The sequence below is a fragment of the Scyliorhinus torazame genome, chromosome 17 (assembly GCF_047496885.1).
Source record: "Scyliorhinus torazame isolate Kashiwa2021f chromosome 17, sScyTor2.1, whole genome shotgun sequence".
NCBI lineage: Eukaryota > Metazoa > Chordata > Chondrichthyes > Carcharhiniformes > Scyliorhinidae > Scyliorhinus > Scyliorhinus torazame.
The window spans coordinates 138,706,375-138,722,069 of NC_092723.1; the positions used below are offsets into that span (position 1 = coordinate 138,706,375).

The window sequence follows — 15,695 nt, forward strand, 5'->3', positions numbered from 1 at the left end:
GTTCGATTCCGGACACTGGTCACCGTCCATGTGGAGTTTGCACATTCTCCCCGTGTGTGTGTGTGGGTTTCACCCCCACAACCCAAAGATGTGCACTGTAGGGGGATAGATCACGCTAAATTGCTCCTTAATTGGAAAGATTTTTAACATAAAATTGGCTCTAATTTTTTTTTAAATTTTTAAAATAAATTTAGAGTACCTAATTCATTTTGCCCAATTAAGGGACAAATTAGCGTAGCCAATCCACCTAACCTGCACATCATTTTGTGTTGTGGGGGCGAAACCCACGCAGACACGGGAGAATGTGCAAACTCCACGCGGACAGTGACCCAGAGCCGGGCTCGAACCTGGGGACCTCGGTGCCGTGAGGCATCAGACTAACCTTTTTTTTTAATTACTCTTGGAGCTTGGGAAGACTATAGTGTCCAATTGCCTGAAGCTGTGTCATCAAGAAAATGATCAGTCAATTTGCCAACCAATCCACAACCATTACTCCTGTAGTATAATTTGCTGTAGTTTGAAATTTGGCATTCTGGAATTAATTCTGCAAGACAAAAAGTTTGGGCAACTTATCTCATTTTCAGTGGTATCTATCATGATTGCAAAAAAAAAAAAAAAAAAAAGTTGACACACAAATCTGCCTGTTAAGACCAGTATTTCATTGTGTGCCCCTGGTAGTTACAAATTTAATCAAATGTTGTTTAGTATTGGGAGAAGTACTGGACTGAATTTTAACAATTTTACTACTGTGTACAATTTCATTCTTCTCAGGCTGCAAGTGACTAACCGATTAATGCAACGCAATCATTATTTTTGGCCTGCCAGACAACAAATTAGAAGACTATCCATAGACCATGTTACCTGCCTGCTCAAGTGGCCTGACATTTAGCATGGTGGGCCCAAACCCTCTAACACCTGTGATTTCATTTTCCCTCTGGTTGGCACTACTTCTGCTGGACCCAGCAAAAAGCAACCATTGTTTAACTGTCTATTAACTGCTGTTGGTCAGTCCTGGACTGGTGTTAATGGCTGCTTCAAGGGCCATCAGCAGCTTGACTGTCCTGCCAGAAAGTGAATGCCGTGGCTTAATGGTCAGCAAAGGAGGAGACAAACCGGGTCATAGAATCCCTACAGTGCAGAAGGAGGCCATTTGGCCCATTGAGTCTGCACCAACCCTCTGAAAGAGCACCCTACCTAGGTAAACTCTCCCGCCCTATCCCCGTAACCCCACCCAACCTGCAAATTCTTGAACACTAAGGAACAGTTAATCATGGTCAACCTGCACATCTTTGGACTGTGGGAGGAAACCCACACAGGCACTAACGAGGAGACGTTGCAAACTCCACAGTCACCCAAAGATCTGAATTGAACCCAGGTCCCTGGCGCTGAGGCAACAATTCTAACCACTGCAATCATGCAGCCCAAGACTTGTTTGAAATAATTTAATAATCCTGCTACACTATAGCATTTCAAAATACCATAAACATCTCTTATGCAAGTTTCTTTTCTGTATTTATTTGGTGCCCTCTACGTAGAGGGAAGCAGTTTGTGTGGCTTCACAAATTGAACGTTTTACTGGGTGTACACTGCTTATAAGAGCGCAAGCTGCTGTGTGACCGGCACACTTTGGCTGTATTGCAGGACCATTTCAAGAAATTGATCGGAAGTGAGCAGGCTGCTGAGTTCATATTTTGCAGCTTGTATTCTGATTCATTTCTATATATATATATATATATATATTTCGTGTGTATGAAAGTGGGAGAGTTAAAACTGCTATTGTTAGCATTTTAAGCAAGCTTGCACACTGCAAGATTAATAAGTGTGTTGCTGTGTTAAATATTTAAAAGCCCTGCAATGTTAAGTTTTGTTCTTTTTCATGTTCTGTCCTCCCCCACCCTCTGGCATCAAAAACATTTCAGGGAGAAGAAAAAGTCAAAGCTTGATGAGTTCACCAATGATTTTGCTAAAGAGTTAATGGAATATAGAAAAATCCAGAAGGAACGCAGACGCTCCTACTCGAGGTAAATTGACTTGTACTTGGGCTTGTGGCGCAACGGTAGCGCGTCTGACTCCAGATCAGAAGGTTGCGTGTTCAAATCACATCAGGCTCACGGAGTTTTTCTGCAGCTGGTTCCACAAATTTCTCTCATTGTGAGAATGTTCTCGAAATGACTCCATTCAAAAGCACAATGCAAATAATCTTACGGCAGCACAGTGGCGCGGTGGTTAGCACTGCTGCCTCACGGCGCCGAGGTCCCAGGTTCAATCCCGGCTATGGGTCACGGTCCGTGTGGAGTTTGCACATTCTTCCCGTGTTTGCGTGGGTTTCGCCCCCACAACCAAAAGATGTGCAGGCTAGGTGGATTGGCCATGCTAAATTGTCCCTTAATTGGAAAAAATGAATTGGGTACTCTAAATTATTTTTTTTTAATTGGCTTGTAGTAAAATCTAATGATAGCAGATAGTTAGTCCAGGTAAAAAGTGAAACCCACTTGAGGTGCTCATTTATTTCACCTATAAATGGAGGGACAGTCTGATCTGGCAATTGCATGTACGATTCTGCTGGCCTAATCGAATGGCACTCTCCGATAATGGTAGTGTTCGTCACTTAGTTGACCCTGTAAAGCTGGGGTTGTACATCTCTGGAATATTTTCAATTTAATGTTTGAAGCAGTAATGTCCCCTCCAGGGTGCGCACCTGACCTTAAATGATACAAAGTAAGATTTCTGCACTTGCTGTCTTAATGTTCCCTTTGCCTGTATTTTACATTCAGAGAGAAGTCTCCTCTCCATCTCAAAGAAATCAATGCTCTCTGGTTTCTTTACATATTGCGTGTGATAGGTACCTCAGGCAACATCTTCTGTAGTGCTTGGTTTTCTGTAGTTTTGAAAGCTTGCATTAGACGTTTGCAATTCCAAGTGTAATGCTCAACAAGTCCTCACTTCAATGTTGTAGTTGCGTCATGAAAATTATGACTTTAAGGAAAACAAATTTAAGTAAATTCTGGGTGCCCAAAGGAATCCATGTTAAAGCCACAGTAGGGTTCCTCTGTTTATCTCTCCCTCTCTACGCCAGGGCCCCGGCTGCCCTCTCCCTCTTCTAAACCCCTGGGGATCCAAGCATTTCTCTGAACTGCTTCTAATGCATTTACATCTTCCTTAAACAAGGTGAACAATATTGTATTCGGTACTCCAGATGTATTCTAACTCTAACCTCCCTACTTCTGTATTCAATTCCCCTTGCAGTAAACCATATTCTATTATCTAAATTACTGTACCTGCATACTCATCTTCAGCAATTCATGTTCCACAACACCAGATCTCTCAAAACCAAAAACTGCAATCTCTCACCATTTAGATAATTTGTTTTACTCTTCCTGCCAAAATAGACAATTTCACATTTGCCCACATTTGTACCCCATTTTCCAGATCTTAGCCCAGTCACTTAACCTATGTCTGCTGGTAGCCTTGTTTTGTTCTATTCACAACTTACTTTCTTACCTATCTTTATATCCACAGCAAATTTAGTAACTGTGCCTTCAAACCCTTCATCCAAGTCATTTATATAAATTGTAAACAGTTGAGGCCCCAGCACTGATCCCCGCGGCACACCACGGTTACATCCTGCCAAGTAGAAAATGGTCCATTTATGTCTACTGTTTCCTGTTAGCTAACTAATCTTCTATCAATGCCAGTATATTACCCCCTGGACCATTGGCTTTTCTGCATTAGGAAAGCTAATGGAATGTGATAATTTATTATGCGTGGAATTGAATACGAACGGGGTTATGCTTCAGTTATACAGGGCACTCGTGAGACCACATCTGGAGTATTGTGTACAGTATTTAAGGAAGGATGTAAATGGAAATAGTTTCACCAAGGTTTGCCAGACTAAGACCTGGAATGGCTGGGTTGTCTTATGAGGAAAGTTTGGACAGGCTGGGCTTGTATCCACTGGAGCTTAGAGTAAGAGGCAACTTGATTGAAACATAAGATCCTGAGGAGTCTTGACAAGGATGATATGGAGAGGGTGATTCCTCTTGTGGGAGAATCTAGAACGAGGGGTTACAGCTTAAAAATAAAGAGCCATTCGTTTAAGACCGAGCAGAGGAGAAATTTATTTTGCGGGTTGAGTCTTTGTCACTCCCTTTGTCAAAAGACAGTGGAAACAGTCTTTGAAGGCAGAGATAGATAGATTCTTGATAAAGGAGAAGTGGCAATGCAAATTGGAAAAACAGGCTTTAAAGATTTTTTATTTTTTTTTCCAGAGTACCCAATTCTTTTTCTTTTCCATTAAGGGGCAATTAAGTGTGGCCAATCTACATACCCTGCACATCTTTGGGTCTGTTGGGGTGAGACCCACGCACACAAGGGGAGAATGTGCAAACTCCACACAGACAGTGACCCGGGTCCTCAGCGCCGTGAGGCAGCTGTGCTAACCACTCACCACTGTGCCTCCCTAAAATGAAACACAGTTATGCATGTTGACTTAAAGGTTCATCAGTTAGTTCTGTATTGATGCTACTTTCTAGTTTTGGAACAGCTGAAATGTGGAGGCAGCAGACAAAGCAGAGTGGGTCTGCCCAGAAACCTGCTTCCAGGCAGACTCACTGTCTGGTGCCCCCTCCTCTTTCCCCTTCCCCGATGGCCACCCCTGTTTAATTTTTTGCTAATTTCACCTAGCCCCATTACCATCTCAGTTTAGTTACATGTTGCCCTAGTTTTTAAAGCCTCTCAACGTAACTATCATCTGATCCAGTAGAATTTTAGTGAATGTATCTTGCACCTTTTCCTTGATTCCATATATCCCTTCTATATTGGAGAAACTGTAATCCACCAATGGGCGTTTTCTACTTGAATTGAAATGGGCTGCCTTCTCAGGCATACAGTAGAAAGCTCCTGCACATCAGTTGTTTGCTTGCAATATCTGAGCTGTAACATTTGTTACATAATCACATTTTCTTTTCCTGTTCAGGTCCAGGTCACGCTCGTATAGTGGATCGTCGTTCAGCGGAAGCTCATACTCTTATTCCAAGTCCAGATCTCATTCTTCACGGTCTTATTCTCGGTCAGTCAGTCGATCCCCAAGTCGTTCCTATTCAAGGTCTCCTTCGTATCGAAGAGGTAGTGGGAAAAGTCGAGGTTATCGTTCCAGATCCAGGTCTCGTGGGTTCCACCGATCCAGATCCAGGTCACCATCCTACAGGAGCTATCGCTCCCGTTCCCGATCTCCGAATTACAAAACCCATTCTCCTTACAAAAGAAATGCCCCTCAGGGTGAAAATGATCGTGAGTTTTTTGACCGTTACAGAGACCCACCACCTCCGTTTGACTACAGAGAACTTTATGATAGACCTCGTGATCCAAGAGACTCTTGCGAGAGGGAGCGGTATAGAGAGTGGGAAAGGCGATGCAGAGCATGGTATGAATACTATAAGGGCTACAACAGTGGTAATCAGCCAAGACCTCGGTCTCCCACAGCTAAGGACCACTTCTCTCCAGAACGCTTTGGCACAACTGGTGCCAGGCATGAAAGTTCACCTCATGTTCGAGGCCGCCGGGATGAATATCCAGCAGAACAGGCCTCCCGGGGTCGTAATATAGCTAACACTGGTAATTATCCAGAAAAATACTCTTACAGAGAGACTCGCGTTGCAAAAGAACAGAGAGGGTCAAAAGAAAAAGAAGTGCCAAGTCTTCGTCCTGAGTCTAAAGGAACAAAGCATAAAAAACACAGGAAAAAGAAAAAAGATGAATCCGAGTCGGTAACTAACCTAGAGTCTTCGCGTGAGGTGAAGAAGACCGGAGAGGCTGCTGGTGATGAAGGGAAAGGGTCCACCTTGTTTCTGCCCCTCAGCAGAGATGATGCAACACCTGTGAGAGATGAGCCCATGGAAGGAGACTCTGTTCCTTACAAAGCCACATCTGACAAGGACAGAAAGGAAAAGTCAAAAGCAAAAGGTGAGAAGCAGAAACGCAAAGCAGAAAGTGGCACGCCAAAGAAGGAATCCTCAGGAAAAACGGCAAAAGCCCCTCAGGAAAAGCCCATAGAGCGAGAAAGGGATAAATCCCCTCACAGTGAGCCCAGCACAAAGAAAACAAGGGAGGAATGTTCTCCCAAGATAGAGGGGACAAAAATCCATCTGCTGCCAAAAAGTGACAAGTTCTACATGCCCAGAAAAGTGCAGCTTAAAATGGGCCGTGAATACGAAGAGATTAAGACTGCAAAAGAGGAAAAGCAAAGAAAGGATTACCCCAGGGAGGAGACCAAACATGAGAAACATGAAAAAGCAGTCACTAGAGATGACAAATCAAAAAAGGCTGTTAAAACAGATGAAAAGCCAAATAAAGCAGAGACAAAATCTGACAAACGTAAACGAAAAACTGACGAAAAGGTCACCGAGAAAGAACTTGGAACTCCTCCAACTAAATCCTCAAAAGTAGAACCTCCAGAGGTAGCAAAACCTTCAGTGAAAGGTAAATTCAACTCTGGCACTGAGAAATCGACTGAAAAACATTCAGACCTCCCTACCGACAGGGAGGACACGACTCCAGCAAATGTGCCAGTGAGGAAGATCAAAATAAACAGGGAGAGTGGCAAAAAGATCATGAGTGGGGAGTCCCCAGCTGCATTGGAAGAGCCTACGGAGTTGGTGGAAGTGAACGGTGGGAAATCCAAACCTGAGAAAGTGAGAACAAAGACGAGGAAGAAAGTGACTGGGGCCGAGGTGGCTGGTTCAACCCTTGTGGATTACACCAGGTTAGCTCTCTTCAAATCTTGTCTTTTGGAGTGGTTATTATTAGTTGGCCTGGCTTCTGGAAAAGGGGGGAAACAGAGTATGGTTCTGGTTCTTTGTATTTCACGTATTATTAAGTATTATGGTGTGCAGTTTGTATTCCTGTAATATAGATTGGTTACCAGAACCAAGATTGACATACCCTGATTGAAGCCAAAGCCACAAAATTCCAGTGATTTTCATGACTTTTTAAACACTCTCTTCTCTCGTCCTCTCTTCCCCAACCCCCCCACCCCCCAACAAAAAAGCTGGATGTTGAGCACATTACTGGCATTTTAAATCCAGTTGTGTGAGCATTCTCCCTGTAAGCACATGTTTGTGTGTGGCCACTTATATTTATTTTCCTGCTGTTTGATTCTTAGCAGCAGCTATAAGACATCTGTTCAGCTAGAATCAGATTTGCTTTGAAAAATCAAGCCCCTCTCCACAGTATAAAATTGCAATGTTATTTCAAATCCACCATGCATACAAGATCAGCTAGTCTTTTGAAATGTGTCATGGTCCCCAAACCAGATCATGAACCAATCATACATGGGAAATATCATGGGTGCATGTGATCACCCTACTGACATTCACTGTGGTTTCCTTTGTGTAAGGAAGTGCATTCTAATGAAGTTGAGGTGGATTAGGTGGGGCAAGTTGTGTGCTTTTGGCACATTCTGTTTCAGCTTAGTGCTTGAATGCATGCATAGCTGGATGAGCCATATTAGTTTAGCCTTTTTCATGTGACCATAATTAAGAATTGTAGTGATTGAAACTGAGGATGGAGAGCTGACCGTAAAGTTAATGTAATTGTACTCTTTATGTTTCCACCCCCAGTACCAGTTCTGCTGGAGGGAGCCCCATTAGGAAAGCAGAAGAGAAAATGGATGCCAAGAAGACAGTGATCAAAACTATGGAGGAGTACAACAGTGATACTCGACCCCCAGCTGAAGATGAAATTGTCATTGTCCAAGTTCCTCGATCCAAGTGGGAGAAGGAAGATTATGAGACTGATGAAGATGATGGAAAGACAGCAGCTGCTGCATTAAATGTTGAGAAAGCTGCCAGCTCAGGACCAGGCACCAGCATGAAACCTGTAAACCCACCAAAACAAACCGATAAAGAGGCTGGTCCTTTGGAGAGAATCCCAAAAACTGCTAAAGAACCAAACCTGGATGAGGATCAGCAGGAGCCAAAAGCACCAGCAAAAAGTTCAGTTCTAAATGAGAAAGGTTTGAAGACCAAAGATAAGGAGCATGTGTCAGACAAGGAGACTTCAGACAAAAAGAAAGCTCTGGTTCTGCCCGACAAGCCTGCATTTACAGAGCGGGATATTGTGTCAACAATTGGTAAAAATCCCCTTCAAACTTCAAAGGACCAAGTGGCTGAAAAGTTGGAGCCAAGCAGCAGAGGAGCCTCAAACAAAGAGACAGTTCCTTGTGCTGATGGGAAAGTGGAAAGTGTCGATGGGCAGATCCCGATATCCAAACGTAGGGAGGAGCGAAACAGAGATATTAAGAGGCGAGATTCTCCCAGTAAGTGTGAAGAGTTGACACATGGTCAAAAAAGCAAGGAGCAACAGACTGAGAGCAGGAAACTTAATACAGAGTCGAAGAAAAATGACCACAGTCCTGGAAAAGATCGGAAGCTGCATGCAGACCACAGGAGCGGGTCCGAGTCCAGAAGTGCCACTGAAGAATCAAAATCAACCATTCCCAGCCGAGAAAAGGAGAAACACACCTTGGAAATCAAGAGTAATAAGGACAGGCAAGTAAATTTTGGGAATAAGGTGTCTCACCGGGCTGAAACATCGGCTGAAAAGAACGATCAAGAGCATTCTCTTGGGCGGGGTGACAAAGATCACAGCCGCAACAAGCCCCCAGGACCTGTCAGCCGTTCTGCCCGGCATTCTCGCCACTCCCTGGATCTGGCCAGAGAAACTGACGAGGCTGCCTTCGAACCTGACTACAGTGAAAGCGACAGCGAGAGTGAGGAGGCACATGCACTGAGGGAGGGAAGGGAGACAAAAGAGATTATGGACCAAACTAGAGGTGTCAAGGGAGTGTCTGTGGGCTCCAGAAACAGCAACACCAAAAGTCACATCGAAAACAGTGTGCGCCCCACATGCAGTCGGAGCCACAGCCCAAGTGAGACCCAGCCTCGGAGCCACAGTAGCAGTGTCAGCTCAGAGGACACTCAGGACAGCAAGAAGAAAAAGAAGAAAAAGGAGAAAAAGAAACACAAAAAACACAAGAAGCACAAAAAGCACAAGAAACATTTGGGCATTGAGTCTGAACTTGACAAAACACAGAAACACAAACATAAAAAGAAAAAATCTAAAAAAAGCAAGGACAAAGAGAAGGACAAGGACAGTGACCAGAAGGTCCGATCATCTGTCATCTTACGAACGGCAGAAACTGATTAGATGGGGTGGCTGGAATATTTGATCAGATCCTGTAATAAATACATGAGAAGCTTTGTAAATATTCACTCGGACATTGCTATTCTGCGCTGAGTCTACTGCAACTTCGGAGATTTTGTTTTCTGTAATATTGAAGGTTTATAAATTAGTTTTTGTACAGAATTATGTTTGACCATGAGTATGGGCAGATTATGCTGCAGCATTTTTAAGTGAACTATCAGACTACACTGGGAACTACTGTGAAAAATTTTCACTAAACTTTTTTTTATAGCTGTGTATACAAGCTGACAGTGTAATTAATGTAAATGTTTTGCCTGATTTGCAGTATAAAGTAAAGCCTCACTGTGTCATCTTTTGACTGAATAAATTTTCATTGAATTCATTATAGTCATTGCAAATACCATGTGTCACTATGCTCTTCCCTACTCCACGCTAACACCACCAAGACTAACACTCGTGCATATTTCACACTCATGGTGTTATTTCTTTGGTTAATAACATCAAGATTTGTTTGTACTTGCTCTGCTTCATTTGTGAGGCTTTAACGAGGGCGTCACGTGGGGCGGGGCAGCCAATATTTCACCTGGGATAATAGTGGGGATTTCATTTGTGAGATAGTTGGGTTTTTCATAAGTTGGGTAATATTTGTAGTATCTCTAGTTGGGTTGACCAGTCATTTCCTGCCCTTTAGGCAATGAGTATGGGTAATCAGAGAAAGTATTTCCATCTCAGTCAAAATGTGGAAATTGTATCACTTTGGTTTGATGTGTAGCTCCATCAGTGTCAATCCAGGTGTAGAAATTGTCCAGTATATCCTGTTTACCTGAACCTTTGTGCAATTATTGAAATGTCAGACAAAGCCAATATATACAATAGCTCAACACTATTATCTCTTTGCAACCTTGACTGAGCTCAATCTGGCAAGTGGGGTGGCAATGTGTGATCGCAAAGTTACTGGTTTGGATCCCACTTGGGGTCTCCCAAGTCTTTCATTCCTGAGAGATAAATGCAATGAACTGCATGTCTTAGGATGGGGATGGGAAACCGAAGGCTGCAAGAACTAATATAGCAGATCAGTACTAGATACAAAAGTAATAATGCCTGGATCTGGTATGTCTCTCTTGGGACCATGAATTGGATTCAATTTGAATTAGTTTTTGGAGCAGGCAAGGAGCTGGATTAAGTGTTTGCCCCTGTCCACACACTGAGCTCTGGCTTTGTAACTCATAGAATTTACAGTGCAGAAGGAGGCCATTTGGCCCATTGAATCTGCACCGGCCCTTGGAAAGAGCACCCTACTTAAGCCCATGTCACTACCCTATCCCAGTAACCCCACCTAACCTTTTTGGACACTAAGAGCAATTTATCATGGCCAATCCACCTAACCTGCACATCTTTGGACTGTGGGAGGAAACCCACGCACACAGTGGGAGAACGTGCAGACTCCGCACAGACCGTGACCCAAGCCGGAATTGAACCTGGGACCCTGGAGCTGTGAAGCAACTGTGCTACCGTGCTGCCCTTACTCTGATAAAGTCATTTTAAAAAAAAAACTTTTATAACCTGATCTTCATGGGTGATCTCTGCCCTGTGGTATAGACCACTATTTGACATTAATTTGACCTTGGGATAGCTGATAAAAAATGGTTTGAACTTTATTATGCAGTTGCAGTGCATTTTCTTACCACTAGTAGTCACAATGATTGTTTAGAATTACACAGCTTGATCCTTATTCACCGGTTTAATGTTCTCAATGCACTTTGTTCAATTAAACTTGTATATTAGGGAGTAGTGCATGCAAAATATTCATGCTGATTGTGGAGGGAACAAAGCATGGGGGGCAAAGATTAATATGGCCCATCAGGCTGTTCCTAGGTTTGAAACATTGAGAGTTAATTGGCTCTAGTTATACGTCTGAATGGAGGATTGGTGCTAATGTTGGTAAGATATGGGTAATACTAGCAAGTCTGAATTTTTTGCCCATTCATGCAGGTTTATATCTGAGGAAAGATTGAACAGGCTAGGTTCTTTTCTGGGAAAATGATGACCGCAATAACTTTGTCTCGGATTCTAGATAATGAATGGGATTGATAGAACTAAGTTCTCTCTATCCACCCTTTTGACAGAGAGAACCAGAGCTATGGGCCATCAATATAAAATAGTAATGAATCCAAATTCAGGATGAAAGCAAAATGCCAACAAGTGCAGGAAATACTGGCAGCAGTTGTTTAGAGCTCAGAATTAACATTTTGAGTCCAATATGACTCCTTCAAATTGGAACAGTAGTAATATGATCGGGAGACGTTTTATCCAGAGTGTGATTAGAATGTGGAACACGCTTCCAAAAGATGCGGTTGTGATGAATTGCACAGATGGATCCAAGGGAACAAATGAGGAAGATGGGAACAAAAGAATCTGTTAATGGGATCAATTGAAGGAGGCTTGTGTGAAGCATAAACTTCATCATTGACTTTGGGCCAAATGTCCTATTTGTGCTGTAACTTTTGTGTATACAGAGGCCATTAAGACGTGGGGGGGGGGGGGGGGGGGGGGGTTGGAGTTGCACGTATGTTGCGGGTAACAAGTTTATGACCTGAAATATCCTGATGAACAAATTGGATGTTTAGACATTTTCATGGTGCCAAGCCATGAAGTAGCAGTTCCATTGTATTTCTTACCATGATGCAATTTGAGTTCAGGATCTGAGATGACTAATAATAATAATTCATCTTTATTATTGTCACAAGTAGGCTTACATTAACACTGCAATGAAGTTACTGTGAAAAGCCCCTTGTTGCCACACTCCGGCACCTGTTCGGGAACACCGAAGGGGAGTTCAGAATATCCAAATTACCTAACAGCACACCTTTCGGGACTTGTGGAAGGATGCAGGAGCACTCGGAGGAAACCCACACAGATGTGGAACGACTAGGCTAGCTATGTGAACATTATTTTTTAATATAAATGTAGAGTACCCAATTCTTTTTCCAATTCGGGGGCAATTTAGCATGACCAATCCACCTATCCACATCTTTTTGGGTTGTGGGGCTGAGACCCATGCAGGCATGGGGAGAATGCACATTCCACGCTGACAGTGACCCGGGATCGAACCTGGGTCCTCGGCGCCATGAGGCAGCAGTACTAACCGTGCTGCCCTGTGAAAATTATTATACACTGCCTTCAAATGGCCTGACAATTTTCAAGTGAAGCCATTGGCATGAAATATCTTCAGAAAAAAATGTTTGGAGTTGTCCAAAAGGTAGAGTGACAGGCAAAGACAGGAAAATAATTCAAATCCAGTTGTGATACTGATTCATTATGTGGAGGTCCTGCTAAATAAAACTGAATTTAACCACTTCGTAGTGCAAAACTTGAATATTGCTGAAAAAGAGACATAATGTTGAAGCTTTTGTCTTGCAGTCATCAGGACAGTGTAAGATTGTCAACAGTAAAACAATTTATACTGCAGGAGAAAGTGCCGATTGGTTGGTAAATGTATTCTGGTAGAGGCATTACTGTGGAGAACACCAGTTTACTGCCAAGCTTTAGTTTAAATTCAAATCAGGCCAACTCTGGAATGAACCAACGAATGGCTGTCCTCAAGCTCTCTATTTGAAAAAGGCAATGTGTGGACATGCTCCTGCCTGCAAAGGGATAGGGTCTGTCTGAATAGCGGTAACTTCTAGCATGTATAAGTGAGCCCAACTGATAAATTGTTTTTCAGTGTAATTCTTAGCTATCAGGATTGATTAACAAATGTCCAATTGCATCTGATGTTGGGACACGACTTTTGATTTTTGCAAGCATAGGCTGGTTGGATATGGTCTTTACTTTGCCTATTGCACACAACAGAAGGGGTGTGTTATTTAATATGATACATCAGACATTGGGGCGTATTGCCTACATACCGGGCCCCTCACCAGCTTTTTAAAAAAATATATTTTATTGAAATTTTTCAAACAAAAATTTTCTGTTTTACAACTTAATAAAGAAATATACATTAAACGTTATTTAAATAATATATTAAACTAACAACAATGAAAAAAGAGATAAACAAAAAGCCAATATCAACAACTGGCGAGAAAGAAAAACACGGAATAATACTCCCCTCCCCCCTGGGTTGCTGCTGCTGTCCTTTCTGTTCTTTTTTCCTTATCATTCCGCGAGATAATCAAGGAATGATTGCCACCGCCTGGTGAACCCCTGAGCCGATCCTCTTAACGCACACTTTATTCGCTCCAGTCTTATGAACCCTGCCATGTCGTTTATCCAGGCCTCCACGCCCAGGGGCTTCGCATCCTTCCACATAAGTAAAATCCTTCGCCGGGCTACTAGGGACGCAAAGGCCAAGACATCGGCCTCCTGCACTCCCGGTTCTTCTGCAACCCCAAATATAGCTAACCCCCAGCCTGGTTTGACCCGGACCCCCACCACCTTGGAGATCACTCTTGCCACACCCTCCCAGAACTCATGCAGTGCCGGACACGACCAGAACATGTGTGGTTCACCGAGCTTCCTGAGCGCCTTCCACATCTATCCTTCACCCCGAAAAACCTGCTCAGTCTTGCTCCCGCTCTGTGTAGAACCTTAAATTGAATCAGGCTAAGCCTGGCACACGAGAACGAGGAATTTACCCTACTTAGGGCATCTGCCCACAGCCCCTCCTCGATCTCGTCCCCCAGCTCCTCCTCCCATTTTCCCTTCAGCTCCTCTACCATCGCCTCCCCCTCGTCTCTCATCTCCCTGTATATTTCAGACACTTTACCTTCTCCAACCCATGCCCCCGAAATCACTCTATCCTGGATCCCTTGCGTCGGGAGCTGCGGAAATTCCCTCACCTGTTGCCTCGTAAATGCCCTCACTTGCATGTATCGGAAGGCATTCCCTGGTGGCAACTTATATTTTTCTTCCAGCGCTCCCAGACTCTCAAACGTCCCGTCTACGAACAGGTCCTTCAGCTCCCTAATTCCTACTCGCTGCCAACATTGAAATCCCCCATCTATCCTCCCCGGGACGAACCTGTGGTTATTCCTTATCGAGGACCACACCGAGGCACCCGTCACTCCCCTGTGTCGTCTCCACTGCCCCCAGATCTTCAAGGTCGCCACCACCACTGGGTTTGTGGTGTACCTTTTCGGGGAGAACGGCAGCGGCGCCGTCACCAGCGCTTTTAGACTCGTTCCCTTACAGGACGCCATCTCTAGCTTTTTCCACGCCGCACCTTCTTCCCTCATCCACTTACAGACCATTGACACATTGGCGGCCCAGTAGTAGTCACTCAGACTCGGCAGTGCCAATCCCCCTCTGTCCCTACTGCGCTGCAGGAACCCCCTCTTTACCCTCGGGGTCTTTCCCGCCCCCACAAAGCTCATAATACTCCTGTCTATTTTTTTTTAAAAGGCCTTTGTGATCAGGATGGGGAGGCACTGAAACACGAAAAGAAACCTCGGGAGGACCACCATTTTAACCGCCTGTACTCTGCCTGCCAATGACAGGGGCACCATATCCCACCTCTTAAAGTCCTCCTCCATCTGCTCTACCAGTCGGGTCAGGTTAAGTTTATGAAGGGTTCCCCAGTTCCTGGCCACCTGAATCCCCAGGTATCGAAAATTCCTTGCCACTCTCCTCAGCGGCAGAGCATCTATCCCCCTGCCCTGTTCCCCGGGGTGCATCACAAAAAGCTCACTCTTTCCCATATTTAATTTGTATCCCGAGAACTCTCCAAACTCCGAGTATCTGCATTACTTCTGGCATCCCCTCTACCGGGTCCGCCACATATAGCAGTAAATCATCTGCATATAGTGACACTCGATGTTCCTCTCCCCCTCTAAGCACCCTGCTCCATTTCTTAGAATCCCTCAGCACTATGGCCAATGGTTCAAATGCCAACGCGAACAATAACGGGGATAGGGGGCACCCTTGTCTTGTACCCCTATGTAGTTGAAAGTATCCCGATCTTTGCCTATTTGTAACGACGCTTGCCACCGGGGCCCCGTACAAGAGTCTAACCCATCTGATGAACCCCTCCCCGAACCCAAATCTCTTCAGCACCTCCCACAGATAGTCCCACTCCACTCTATCGAATGCCTTCTCTGCATCCATCACCACCACTATCTCTGCCTCCCCCTCCGGTGGGGGCATCATCATCACCCCCAGCAACCTTCGTACATTGGCCTTCAGTTGTCTCCCCTTTACAAACCCTGTCTGGCCGTCATGTACCACCCCTGGGACACAATCCTCTATCCTTGTCGCCATCACTTTGGCCAGCAGTTTGGCGTCTACGTTTAGGAGGGAGATGGGCCTGTATGACCCGCACTGCAGCGGGTCTTTGTCTCGTTTCAGGATTAGCGATATCGTCGCCTCCGACATTGTCGGGGGTAATGTCCCCCTTTCCTTAGCCTCATTAAAGGTTCTCGCCAAAAGCGGGGCCAGCAGGTCCATATACTTCCTATAAAATTCCACCGGGAACCCATCTGGTCCCGGGGCCTTCCCTG

General features: G+C 44.4%; 1 protein-coding gene and 1 non-coding gene across 5 annotated transcripts in view; both read left to right on the forward strand.

Annotated features, from left to right (window-relative positions):
- Positions 1-9,583, forward strand: part of rbbp6 (retinoblastoma binding protein 6) — a 74,900-nt gene extending 65,317 nt beyond the window's left edge. For all 4 annotated transcript variants that reach the window (XM_072481140.1, XM_072481142.1, XM_072481141.1 and 1 more), the window contains 3 exons: positions 1,920-2,021; positions 4,976-6,760; positions 7,617-9,583. In XM_072481140.1, the coding sequence (XP_072337241.1) occupies positions 1,920-2,021; positions 4,976-6,760; positions 7,617-9,204 (3,475 nt within the window). In that variant the 3' untranslated portion in view covers positions 9,205-9,583. The remainder of the gene's footprint in view (positions 1-1,919; positions 2,022-4,975; positions 6,761-7,616) is intronic.
- trnaw-cca (transfer RNA tryptophan (anticodon CCA)) lies at positions 2,040-2,111 on the forward strand. The gene has a single exon. It is a non-coding gene; the product is annotated as a tRNA-Trp (tRNA).
- Positions 9,584-15,695: the final 6,112 nt, after the last annotated feature.